Source organism: Heterocephalus glaber, unplaced genomic scaffold (assembly GCF_053883595.1).
Source record: "Heterocephalus glaber isolate CG9 unplaced genomic scaffold, H.glaber_assembly_v1.0 deba00000122, whole genome shotgun sequence".
NCBI lineage: Eukaryota > Metazoa > Chordata > Mammalia > Rodentia > Bathyergidae > Heterocephalus > Heterocephalus glaber.
This window is the reverse complement of record NW_028258138.1, coordinates 50,512,000-50,526,235: the sequence shown is the minus strand read 5'-3', so window position 1 is coordinate 50,526,235 and position 14,236 is coordinate 50,512,000. Positions and strand designations below refer to the sequence as shown.

The 14,236-nt window shown below is 36.9% G+C and overlaps 1 protein-coding gene across 8 annotated transcripts in view; it reads left to right on the top strand.

Moving 5' to 3' along the window:
- The window catches only part of Impg2 (interphotoreceptor matrix proteoglycan 2), a 240,980-nt gene that overhangs the window by 19,333 nt on the left and 207,411 nt on the right, over positions 1-14,236 (top strand). For all 8 annotated transcript variants that reach the window (XR_015452507.1, XR_015452506.1, XM_087214545.1 and 5 more), the window contains exons 3-4: positions 3,189-3,355; positions 5,862-5,893. Coding sequence is in view for 6 of the 8 variants with exons in the window: in XM_087214545.1 (XP_087070671.1) it covers positions 3,189-3,355; positions 5,862-5,893 (199 nt within the window). In the remaining 2 variants the exon portion in view is untranslated. The remainder of the gene's footprint in view (positions 1-3,188; positions 3,356-5,861; positions 5,894-14,236) is intronic.

Sequence of the window (14,236 nt, the reverse complement as noted above, 5' to 3'; positions counted from 1 at the left end):
AAAGAACTCACACCAGGAAGAAACCCTACCCTATGTATGTAAGCAATGTGGAAAAGGATTTCCTGATAAGTCCTCATCTGAAAGACATAGAAGATCTCACACTGGGGAGAAACCCTATGTATGTAAGCATTATGGGAAATCTTTCAACTGAAAGCGTGATTGTCAAATACATGAAAGAATTCACACAGGGGAAACCTTTGTATGTAAGCATTGTGGAAAATCATTCACCCAAAAGAGAAATTGTCAAATATATGAAAGAATTCACACTGGGGAGAAACCCTATATATGTAAACAATGCGGGAAATCATTCAGCACACACAATCACTGTCAAAGTCATGAAAGAACTCACACTGGGAAGAAACCCTATGTATGTAAGCATTGTGGGAAATCTTTCAACCACAAGAGTGATTGTCAAATACATGAAAGAATTCACACTGGGGAAGACCCCATGTATGTAAGCATTGTGGGAAATCTTTTAACCAAAAGAGAAATTGTCAAATACATGAAAGAATTCACACTGGGGAGAAACCCTATGTATGTAAGCATTGTGGGAAAGCATTCAGCACATTCAGTCATTGTCAAAGACATGAAAGCATTCACAGGATGGAGACCATATGTATGCAAATGATATAGGAAAACTTAGCCTACACAAAAATATTTTCTAATACATGAAATAATTCATAGTGAAGAGAAACTATGTATATCAGTAATGTGGGAAATCTCCAGCCAATGGAGAACTGATCAAACACATGAAGAAATTCACACTAGGGAGGCATGCCAAGGCACCCAGCACAGAGGAGACCTCCGAGTCGGCATGCCAAAGCTCCCAGCCAGCAGGAGGCTTCTGGGTAGGCATTCTGAGGCTCCAGCCTGGAGGAGGTTTCCAGATAGTCCTATCACAGCTATGAGTTAGCTATGAAAAATCAATTGATAGGAAAGAATTTAATATTCAGGTATTTCACACTCTGCTAAAGTTTAAGAGTTGTTTTGGGTTTTGATTATTTTCTTCCATCAATCAACCATAAAACAGCCAGAATGGAACATGATACTGTTGATCGTCGCTATTCTGAAAATCTGAAATAAAAAATGCTGTAAATTTTAAAACATTTTAAGCACCAGTGTTTTGGTGGAATAGAAAATCCATACCTCCTTCTATGACAGCTTACAGTTAAAATGCAGGCATATTAAAAGTATTACATACAATTGCCTTCAGGCTATGTATATAAGGTATAGATAAAGCATTAGTGAATGTTTTGCTCTGACCCTATCTTTGAGATTGCAGTATTTATATATGTAGATATTCCAAAATAAAAAAATACAGAAATCTGAAAACTTCTCTTCTCAAGCATTTTAGATAAAGATACTCAACCTGTAATAATATGATATTCATGTACCACTGAAATTTATAATATACTTTCACAGATAAGGTAAGACAGTAATTATTCATTCTATTAAAAAAGATGAGTACTTTGAATATCTAGGTAAGTCAACATAATATTTGTGCATTATTATTAACTAAAGTTCATAGTTTACATTAGAGTTCACTTTTTGTGGTATACATTCAATGAATTTTAACAAATGTATAATGACAGTGTATTTACCAATAAAATATCATGAAGGCTAATTTCATTCACTTAAAAATCCCATGTCATCTGCCTAGTCATCCCTCCCTCTTCTGGCAAGCATTGATCTTTTTACTGTCTCCATAGTTTTGCCTTTTCCAGAATATCATTGGAATCATACAGTACTTATCCTTTTCATATCAGCTTCTTTCACTTGATAATGTGCATTTAAATTCTCTCCATGCCTTTTCATGGCTTGAAAGCTAGTTTATTTGTCTCTCTGAATAATATTTTAATATATGGTATTCAGAGTTTATCCGTTCAGCTATTAAAAGATATTTTGATCATCTCTAAGTTTCAGCAATTATAGATAAAGCTACTTTAAACATTTGTGTGCAAGTTTTAGTGTGAGCGTAAATTTTTAATTCATTTAGGCAAATACCAAGAAGCACAACTGCTGAATTTCATTTTCTTTTTATGTATAAATATGACTCACTATCTTCTGTTTTCAGATATGAAATGTAGTAGCTTGAGAGAAATAACTCCAGATGAACATCCCCTTTTTTATTTTTATAAACTATTTTCTTTTTGGTACCAGGGATTGAACTCAGGACCTTACACTTGTGAGGCAGGCATGGTGCCACTGAGCTAAATCCCTGGGCCTTCATCAACTATTTTTAACTTTTCATAAGCTTTGAGGAGTTTCTAATACTTTTTTCTGGTTCTTGGAATTGAATCCACTACTTCACAAATGGTAGGCAAGCACTCTGTCACTGAACTACATTCCTAGCTGCTATTAAATACTCCTATTTAAATTAGAGATATGTGATGTATTTTCAAAGGAGTGGATACAAAGCATTTATGTCATGCCTTTTTTCCAAAAATCTTCAGGCCATTTAAACATGTCATTATCTTTTTCCCAAGCCATCCTGACAGGCTGAGAAGCTAGTTTTTGAAGTTGTGACCAGGAAATATTTATAAATATTAAAGAAACTTAAACTCACAGTGTCCATTAAGGGCTGGGCATAGTGGTGCATGGTTGTAATTCCAGCACTCTGGAGGCTGAGGCAGGAGGATCACTGCAAGTTTGAGGCCAGCCTAGACAACATAATGAGTTCAAGGCCAACCTAGAATATATAGCAACTGTATGTTCATTATCAAGTCCACTTTTATAATGCATAAACATGGATTTAAACAAAAGAGATTGGAAGCAAAACCCCAGCTTAGTAACAGGTCAGCCAATTCCCTTTGTAAAGGAAAAGAGCAGGGAGAACAAATTCTCTCCAGAACTGAATTTTGTTTTTGAGACAGGATCTCACTATGTAGCCCAGGTTGGCCTTGAACTCACTATGTAGCCCAGGCTGATCTCAAACTCTTGGCAATTGTCCAGCCTCAGCCTCCAGAGTCCTGGGATTATGGGTGTGTGCCACCACACCTAGCTGACCTGAAATGTTTAAAATGAACATAGAGAAAAGCTTTTAATCATTCTTGTGTGCCCCTCTTCAAAAAAGGGCACTATGGGCAGGAGTGTCTGAGAGAAATCTGAATGAATCTTTCCATGATCATTATGGAAGACCTCAAAGCATGTTATCATTTTATAAAAACATCTCTCTGTCCATTTTCCAGTGTGCCAGGAAGCTCTCTGGGAAGCTTTCAAGACTTTTTGGGATCGACTACCTGGGAGAGAGGAATATCGTTACTGGATGAATTTGTGTGAGGATGGAATCACAAGTATATTTGAAATGGGCACAATTTTTAGCCAGTCTGTGGAACACAGAAGCTTAATCATGAAGGTAAGTGTCACAGGAGGGAAAGAATTGTTGTACTATAGTAGGAGCACATATGCACAGCTAAAGCCAAGTGAGCTGCCCTAGGGTATACCTTAGTCTTTTATCTTTAGCTTTGGGTTTTATAATAAACATTGTTAACCCAGATAACAGCCTCAGCCTTGTTCATAAATGTAGATATTTGGAAATAATATTCAACAAATATTTTTAGGCTATTAATATAGATCTGTGAGAGCCAGACTTTTTTGCCAAATGAATTTACATATTAATTCAGACTGGATATCAATGATTCTAATTAAGATACAGGATATAATTCACTGAATAAATGTTTAGGGAAGCATAAATATGATTGCAATTTATGATTTGCTTATTTTCCTTGTTTTAGACATTAGTTTATTCTTAGTGAAGAATACATAAGCATGCATATAAACAAGTTACCTACTCATTTTCCCTTTCTCACATAACATGCATGTATTCATAACAAGAAAAATTTTTTTCAAAATTTAAAATTGTTTGTGCTGTCTGATATGCCTTGTATCTCTGTCCATCTGATTAAGTCCTATTTGTTCTCAGCTCAGATGTAACCTTCCTTGTGAGAAATTATACCTCAGTTTAGCAGATTTAATGCCCAAATTCCTTGAGTTTCCACAATTCTTTCTTTATTCTTTACTATTGTAGTTCTTACATTTTATTATTAATGTCTATATTCCTCCACTACACTGTGAGTCAAAAGGCAAGGATTGCCAAGTGTGGTGGGGCACACCTGTAATCCTAGCATTTGGGATGATGAGGCAGGGGGATAACTGTGAGTTTGAGGCCAGTCTGGGCTACGTAGTTATTTCAAGGCTACCCTGAACTATATAGCCAGAATTTGTATGTAAAAAAAGACAAAGATTATGTCATTACATGTTAGTTTTTGCATTCCTATGATATAGTGGTTCTACACACAACAGGAAGGTTTACACAGGAGAAGACTGGGACAGAAAATCCAAGTGGAATGCTGTCACAGTATGCCAGGCCTGAAACAATGAGGTTCCTAACCAGAGCATGGGATGGAGAAAAGGAGCATGAGAGACATAAGTAGGAAACAAGATTAGTAGGACTATGATAGATTGGATGGGAGTAGAATGGCCTAGGAGGCCTCCCACTTTCTACTTTTGGTGACTAAGACCAAAAACTAAGGCAGAAAAGCAATTTTGTAGATGTGGCAGGGAAAATAAGTTCATATTTGAATGTGTGCATTTGAGCTGTCTGTATGCAATTTGAATTGTTTGGTATTTAGGTATAAAGTTAAAAAGAATGGTGTGGATTGTAAATATAGCTACAGAAATCATCAGTCCTCTGGTAGTAGTTGGAACCATGAAAGTGACTAAGATTGTTCTGGGAGAGACTGTAGAGTAATGTGTTATTGAGCCTTTGCATGACAAGATAACTGGGAGAAATTGACTTACAGGACTAAAGATTTATCTTGGCTCATGGTTTCAGAGGTTTCAGTCTATAGCAACTTGACCTGGATGCTTTTAGGTATGGAAAAAGGCAATATATCATAGTGGAAACATGTCGAAAAGGAAAGCTGCTCAGCTCAAGATGGCCAGAAAGGCAAGAGATGGAGCTTGCTTTTATAACAAGATCTCTCTCCCAAAACCTACTAAGCCATGCATCTATAAATGGTTTAGTTCACTGACAGGGTAAGAATCCTAATGATCTAAATACCTCCCAAAGGCCTCACCTCTGAACACTGCTGCATTAGGAACTAAGCCTTGAACACATGAGTTTTTAGAGGACATTTAAAATCCAAAACCATGACAAGTAATAAGAAGAGTGAGTTATCTAATAACATCATTTGAGATGTTTAGGGTAATAGTCTCTCAACTTGACATATGAATTAATATATGTATGGCACCTGAATGATTCTGGGATTTGCCTATGTCTAGGGAGGGGAAACTAAATCTTTTAGTTCTATATCAGTATTCTTTTCATCATGTTGATCTCAAAAGAAAACTAATTTAGAGGAAACTTGGGACAATTTGCTTTGGAATGTCCTTGAGGAAAATCTAGTTGCTGATTATGTGGTGTTTTTTTGGTCTGAATTCCGAAGAAATGGGTTCATCAGTATCTACATGTTCATGCAGTTATAGGACAAGAATTATTATAAATTTTTATACCACAGAATTCAAAGTCTATGACAAGTAAATGTAAAACTCTACCCATCTCTTATTTGTAGACTTTTTTTGAATGATTAGTGAGTAAAATCTGTTAATCTCTACCCTTTACAAAACAGCACATAACTTTGGGGCACATAAATACAGACTGAATATTAGGATATCCCCACATCACAAAACAAACTCGGCATCATCAGTAATCAGTTATTATCATTTGCCTAGACATAAAGAATATTAACATATATTCTACTATGTTAGTGTATTAGTGTTTTCTATGAAATAAGTTTTATTTACTGTTTCATAATTTCTCCTAACTCTTTCAGTCATTATTATATCTTTGTTTTCCTTAGAAACTGATTGACACAAAGGAAATGGTAGGCAGGTGAGTATCTTCCCCCCCCCCCCAATTTGTTTGACAGAATAGATGTGCCATATCCACTCCAAGAATCACCCTCAATTTTTTGTTCATTATTTTTATTAGTACATGTTGTAGTATATAATGATTACATTCATTGTGAGGAATTGGTACATGTGCATAACACATCTCAGTTCTTTTAATCACTCCACATTTATTGATTCCTATTTTATTTTTTGTCTGTTCCTGCCAAGATGAAGCTTGTGGGTAAGTCTCAAATGCTTTTTCATATATTGAGGCCACCTCCCTTTCCAGGCCACTATCCTACTACAGCCACTATGCTTATTTACTATCTAATCTTATCAGAAGGAAGACTTGTTTCTCTCTTGGATAAGAAAACAAATTTATGACTTGATCTATGTAATGATCTATTGCTGTTGAGGTTTAAAGGCAAATGATAAAATTGTTATCTTAGTAGATGCTGATTTATTAAATGATGGCTGGTGCTGTAGATTACTTTTTAAAATTTTATTCTTATGATCTTGAAACATAAAAGTAGCACAACCTTGAGGAATCCATCAGTGCTATGATTCTTTTCTTTTTTTTTTGGTATTGAGGATCGAACTTGTGTCCTTGCGCTTGCACAGCAGGAGGTGAAACCACTGAGCTAAATCACAGTGCTGTGCTATGATTCTTGACTATATGATTCTATGGCCCAGTGCTATGATTCTTGACTATATTGGGCTTTAGGCAAAGAGTTAAGATAATTTCTGCTTCTTAGACAGTAGTAGCACAAAGCAGATCCCAGAAGATGAGGTATTTTGAGCCTATAGCAGCTGAAGATTTCTGTCCATCCTCAGAATATCTAGATTATGCCAGCATGTGAGTAATTACATATGAAAGCACTAGCACTAGACTGAAAAATCACTAACAAATCAGTGTTCAGAGATCCATTCTGAACAGCAGAGTTGAGACAGGGCATAGTTTGATGGGGCAGTAGTGGGGTAGGTATTGGTTAACTTTCCTTTTGCTGGGAGAGAATACTTGACACCCACAAATTAAAGGAGGAGAGGTTTATTTTCATTATGATACTACTGGACTGGATTATGCTGGAACTTGGGATCAGACATCAACTTAGATGTGGGAGCCATGTGGTTCTTTGGGTGTGATCTCCTCGCTATTGGGAAGCAGAGCTCAGAGGTTCCTTGATTGCCTTGCAGCAAATAATGTACTAAGTACTCTTGTGAGTCCTCTAAGACTAGATCAAGTGAGTTTTATACTCATGTGAACTATATCATAAAGAGCTGCTTTGGTCAGGAGTCAGGGTTCAGAGATTCAAATAGGGACTTGAAATGATGAGGAGCTTAAAGGAACTTGTGTTGTCCTAGTGCACACTAGTTTCCTCAGGGTTCTCTGAGCTGTTTGTCCCCTTTTCATGTGATTTCAAAAGCATTGCAAGACAGGTGGGACAGGACAACAGGAGTAGAGGGTTCATCATGCAGGATATAAGTCTGTAATGATACAGTGTTCTGGGTTGGGGGTTCTACATCAGAGACCTGTGCTAAGCAAGGGAAGCATTTGGCTGATGTTTATTTGCTGCCTATGAATTTGCTGGATTGGTTGGTATTGACTGTCTTCTCAGTCTAATTATTTGCTTACAAACAGAAGTCCTTACTCATTTAGGAAGTTTTAGGCCAGTAGTTTCAATATTCTCAAATTATTTGTTTTGTTTTTGTTTTTTTGGTACTGGGGATCAAACTCGGGTCCTTGCGCTTGCAAGGCAGGTGGTGGAACCACTGAGCTAAATCCGCAACCCAGTAGTGTCAATATTGACTGAACTGTGACCCACTCTCACAGATTGATTTAATAGATTGCAGCATGACTTGAAATTTTTTTAAAATTTTATTTTGTTGGTACATTACAGGTATACAATATAATGACATTCATCATCGGAAATTTGCCCCTTTACATAATGTCTCTTGGTACTTATTTTGCCCTATTCCCCTGCCCTGCCTACAACCCCTCCATTCTTCCTTATTTACAAAGACTTTGATTCAATTTTTTCATTTTCTCATATTAATTCCATTCCCTTCTTTCCGATTCCCTATCCCTTCCACTTTCCCTTCCCCTCTGCCCCTTTTCTTCCTGTTTCACATTATCTGTTACACCTTTTGATCCTGATTTACACTTTCAGTTTCTCACACTAGAGAAACTATTCAGTATTTACACATGTGTGTCCTATTTATTTCACTTAAGTTTATTGCCTCAATATGCATTCATTTAGCAATAAATGTCTCTAATTTCTCATTTTTTATGGCTGAGTAATACTCCATTTCATAAAAAAACCACATTTTCTTGATCCAGTCTCCAGTTGATGGGCGTTTGGGCTGTTTCCAAGTTTTAGCTATTACAAACTGTGCTGCTATGAAGATGGGTAGACATATATCACTTTTTGATTTTAATCTTTTAATTCTTTGGGGAAGATACCCAGCAGGGGAATAGCTGGGTCAAATCGGACTTCCAGTCCTAGTTCTTTGAGTTATCTCCATACTGATTTCCACAGTGCTTGCACGAGTCTACACTCCCACCAGCAGTGGAGCAGGGTTCCTCTTTCCCCACAGCCCCGCCAGCATTTGTTATTGGTTGATTTCTTGATAGCAGCCATTCTTTCTGGGTTGAGGTGGAATCTCAGCATTGTTTTCATTTGCAACTCTCCAATGAACTGTGATGTTGAACAGTTTTCATGTGTTTATTTGCTGTTTCTACTTCTTTGTCTGAGAAATGTCTGTTCATTTCAGATGTCCATTTTTGGATTGGGTCTTTAAATTTGGGAGATCTGATTTTTTAAGTTCCTTATAGATATGAGATAGTAGATCTTTCTCTGAGGGGCAGCAGGTGAAGATTTTTTTCCCACATTGAGGGTTGTCTCTTCACACTGCTGGTGGTTTCCCTTGCTGTGCAGAAGCTTTTTAGTAAGAAGAGATCCCACTTGTTGATTGTGCTAGTTCATGGGCAACTGAGGTTTTATTCATAAAATCTTTTCCTACACCAATGTCTTCAAGAGTTCTTCCTAAACTCTCTTTCAGCTGGTTTAGTATTTCTGCTTTAATATTTAGATCTTTAATCCATTTTGATTTTAGTTTAGTGCATGGTGAGTGATATAGGTCTAGTTTTAAAATTTGACAAGTTGAAACCCAATTTTTCCAGCACCATTTATTTATTTATTTATATATTTATTTATTTATTTATTTTTCCCATCAAGTTTATTGGTACATTTTAGGTATAAAATACAGTTACATTCATCATTGGGATCTTGTACCTTTACATGAGTCTCTTGGTTCTTATTTTTTCCCCTTCCCCTGCCCTCCTTTCACCCCCTCCACCCTTCCCTATTTGCAAAGACTTTGTTTCCATTTTTTTCATTTTCTAATATTTTTTCTTTTCCTTTTTTTCCTTTCCCCTACCCCTCCCACTTCCCCTGCTCCTTAGACCTTTACTTCCTGTTACACAATATCAATTTTACATTTTTAAAATTACAACATCAAGATCTAGGAGACATTACCACAGATTTTACAGAATTTAAAAGGATATTGAAAGCATATTTCAAAAATATGTTTTGAAATAAATTTGACAACTTCTAAGAAGTACCTTGGAAGACAAATTAATGAAACTAACTCTGGAGGAAATATAAAATTTGAATAGCACCTATTAAAGAAAGTATATTCCTAGCTTGAAAACCTACCTATATGACAACAGCAGGGTCATATACATTTTAACTGATAAATTATATCAAACAATTGAAGCAGAAAAAAGAAGAAACATTTCTCCCATTTTAGGAACTCAACATTGTGCTAATCCTAAAACTGGGTAAAGATAATAGAAGAAAAAAGTATGAACATAGATAGAAATTTGTTTAACAAAACAAACTATTAGAAGTCAGATCTGGCAGTATGTAGAAAGTGGTTTTGTTATAGGGATGGCAGTGTTGGTTCAGCATTGGACGATCCACCCCCAAAAGTCATCATTTTAACAGAGGAAAGGCAAAAGCCATATGATCCTGTCAGTAGTTGGAGAAAAAGTATTGGACTAAATTCTACAGCTGTTCATGTTAAAAGCTATCAGGAGACTAGAAGTAGAACAGAACCTTCTCAACAGATTAAAGACATGTACTCCATACTTCCAGCGAGAATACCTTATGTGAATGGGGAAGATACAATACTTTCTCCTTAAGGTGGGGAACAAGGACAGATATGTTTACTCTTTACCTGTCCATTAAACTTTGAAACCTAGGCCCCACCAAAATAGTCTGGCAATAAACAGTTAGTATAGAATTGGCAAGGTAGAAGCAAAATCTTTATATGTAGATGAAATGATCATCTACAGAGACAATACTAAGAAATCTCTAGGAGCCCCTAGAACTTGTATTTGAATTTAGCAGGATTAGAAAACACAAGGTGTATATAAAAATTCAGGTCTTTGGGGCCAGGGATTTAGCTCAGTGTTTTTGCTGCCTGCTGCACAAGCGCAAGGACCCAAGTTCGATCCCTGGTATCAAAAAAAAAAAAAAAAAATTCAGGTCTGTGTATACTTGTTATAAATGAAGAATTGGATATTGAAATTTAAAAGTTATGTAGGAGTACAAAGGACCTAGAAAAGTTAAACAAAACAAAACAAAAACAAAAACAGTGTTGGAAGACATTTAGTACCTAATTTTAAGACTTCTTCTAAAGCTACAGTAATCAAGGCAGTGTTGGTGTAAGGAAAGACATATAGATCATTTGAATAAAATAGAGAATCTAGAAATAGAACCACACATATATGGTCCACTGAGTTTTGAAAGATTATTTAACATTAGCATTTTATAGAATATAAACTCAATTCAAGAGCTGAGGAAGAGATAGTGTTTTCAGCAAATGGCACTAGAACACCTGGTATCCATATATAAAAAATTAACCTCAACCCTTTATTTTCATACATGAAAATAACTTGAAGGGATCTATGAACCTAAATGTGAAAGCCTAAAAGTATAAAATTTCAAGAAGAAATTATAAGGGAAAATATTTATGAATTCAGGGTAGGCAAGAACTACCTAGTAAACAAAAGAAATGATGTATAAAAGAAAAAAATTGATAAATAAGATTCCATCTTGACTCCAATCAGTCTTATGTTATTCTTCCTTGCATCGTCTAGCAGCTGCTGGATTGATTTCTCATGTTTCTTTACAATTTTAAAGTAATTTTTCTTTTCCTGGTCATTAATTGCAATCTTTTCTTCTGTATCTGAAATTCTATCCTCACATTGGTTCATTCTGCTGTGCAGACTTTCAATGGAGTTTTTAATCTCCTGGAAATCTATTTGCATCTGTTTTATGGATTCCATTTGTTTCCTATCTTGGGATTCCATCATGTTCCTCAGATCCTCTATTTTTTTATCTGTGTCCTCTCTAGATTTATTAATCATGTCTTGTACCATGAGCAAAATCTTTGCTGTTATCTGAGTAATTATTTCTGATTTCATTTTTCCCAGATCCTCTTTTGTTGCCAGTTCAGAGAGTCCAGGTGGTTGAGTATCAGATTGTTCCATCTCATTTGCCTTTGGGGTTGCTGTAGGTGATCAAGAAGTCTGTTTTTGAGGCTTGTTTATGTGTCTTCTCATTTCCACGGGGGAGGGGGGGGTGCTTCTGGCATCCACAAGGCTCACCTTGTCTGTCCTAGGAGCTTGGGATGGCAGTGGGGGAGCTTCCTTCTGGGTGCTGGGACTGGCTCACCTTCTCTGCCCTAGGAGCTTGGGATGGTGGCAGGGGAGCTTCCTTCCAGGTGCTGGGACTGGCTCACCTTCTCTGCCCTAGGAGCTTGGGATGGTGGTGGGGGAGCTTCCTTCTGGGTTCTGGGACTGGCTCACCTTCTCTGCCCTAGGATCTTGGGATGGTGGCGGGGGAGCTTCCTTCTGGGTTCCAGAAGTTGAAATTTTTTAAAAAACTTATTACACTAAACAACACATTGTCATTAATCCCCTTCAAAATATTCACTCCTGTGCATTTTGAACGTACTTATCTCACTGTTCTTGGTACTTTCTGAAGCAGTTCTGGAAGTCCTCTTTCATTGAGGGTTGAGTTGCACTGTTATGGGGCTACCTTGATGTCCAATTCCCAGTCTAAGTGCAGCTGCCTTGCTCCTAGGCATCGCCGGTCCCGCCCCTCCAGCACCATTTATTAAAGAGGCTATCTTTTCTCCAGTGACAGTGTTTGGTTTCTTTGTCGAAGATGTGGTGGCTGAGTGTGTCTGGAGTTGTTTCTGCATCTTCTAATCTGTTCCACTGGTCCTCCAGTCTATTTGTTTGCCAATACCATGCTGTTTTTATCACAGTAGCTTGGAAGTAATTTCAAGTTGGGGGTTGTAATACCCCCTGCCATGTTCCTGTTATGTAGAATTGCTTTTGCTATTCTGGGTCTCTTCTTGTTCCAAATGAATTTTTGGATTGTTTTCTCAAAGTCCATGAAGTATGCTGCTGGAATTTCAACTGGGATTGGATTGAATCTATATAGCAATTTTGGGAGCCATTTTCACTATGTTGATCCTTCCTACCCAGGAGCAAGGGATGTCTGTTCATTTTCTGATATCCTCTTCAATTTCTCTTTTCAGACTGCTATAGTTTTCAGAGAAGAGGTCTTTGATTTCTTTTGTTAGGTTGATTCCTAGGTATTTCAGTTTCTTGGGTGCTACTGTGAAAGGAATTGTTTGCCCTATTTCTGTCTCAGGGAAACTGTTATTTGTGTAGAGGAAAGCTATTGATTTTTTGGTGTTGATCTTGTAAGCAGCTACTTGACTGAATTTGGTTATTAAGTCTAGAAGACTTTTGGTGGAGTTCTTGGGGTCTTCTATATAGAGTATCATGTCATCTGTAAATAATGACAATTTGACTTCTTCATTTCCTATCTTTATTCCTTTTATTTCTTTCTCTTGTCTAATTGCCATGGCTAATGTTTCCAAAACTATAGTGAACAAGAGTGGTGATAGTGGTCATCCTTGTCTTGCTCCTGATTTTAGTGTGAAGGATTTCAGTTTTTGACCATTTAATATGATATTGGCTGTTGGTTTTTCATAGATGGCTTTTATCATATGGAGGTAGTTATGATCTATTCCATTTTATTGTAGGGCTTTTATCATAAATATTTGCTGAATTTCATCAAATACTCTTTCTCCATCTATTGAGATGATCATATGGGTTTTGTCCTTGGCTCTGTTGATATAGTGTATTACATTTATTGACTGGTGTATGTTGAAGCATCCCTGCATCCCTGGGATGAATCCCACTTGGTCAGGATGTAGGATCTTCTTGATGATCTTCTCTGTTCTATTTGCCAGTATCTTTTTTTTTTTGTTGGTACCAGGATTCAAACTCATTTGTGCAGCAGACGGTGAAGCCACTGAGCTAAATCCCCAGCTATTTGCCAGAATCTTATTAAGGATTTTGCACCTATGATCATTAGTGAGATTGGCCTATAGTTCTCTTGTTCGGTTGGGTCTTTCTCTGCTTTGGGGATGAAGGTGATGCTTGCTTCCAGGAATGAATTTGGGAGTATTGCTTCCCTTTCAATTTCATTGAAGAGTTTAAACAGTAGTGGCAGTAGTTTCTCCCTAAATGCCTTGTGGAATTCAGCAGTGAAGCCATCAGGACCTTGGCTTTTCTTGGTTGGTAAGTTTTTAATTACGTTTTCAATTTCATTGATTGATATAGGGTTGTTCAGAATTTTTAGGTCTTCTTTGTTCAACTTTGGTAATTCATATGTATCTAGGAATCTGTTCATTTCTTCTGTGGTGTCCATCTTATTGGCATATAGGTTCTGGAAGTAGGTATTGATGATCCTCTGGATTTCTGATGGGTCTGTTGTGATTTCACCCTTTTCATTCCTAATTGCATGGATTTGGGCCTTTTCTTTCCTTTTTCTGACAAGGTTGGCTAATGGTTTGTCAATTTTGTCGATTCTTTCGAAGAACCAACTCTTGGCTTCATTGATTTTTTTGTATCATTCTCTTAGTCTCCATTGCATCGATTTCTCCTCTGATCTTTGTAATTTCCTCCCTTGTATGAGCTTTGGGGTTGTCCTGCTCTTCTTTTTCTGGAAGCTTGAGGTTCAGCATCAGGTTGTTTAATTGGGCTCGTTCTGTTTTCCCAATATGCATATTCACCGCTATGAATTTCCCTCGTAAGACTGCTTTCATTGTGTCCCATAGATTCTGATATGTTGTATTGTCATTGTCATTTAATTGAAGGAACTGTGTGATTTCTTTTTTAATTACCTCTGTGACCCATTGGTTATTCAGAAGTGTGTTGTTCAATTTCCACATGTTTATGAAATTTTTTGAGTTT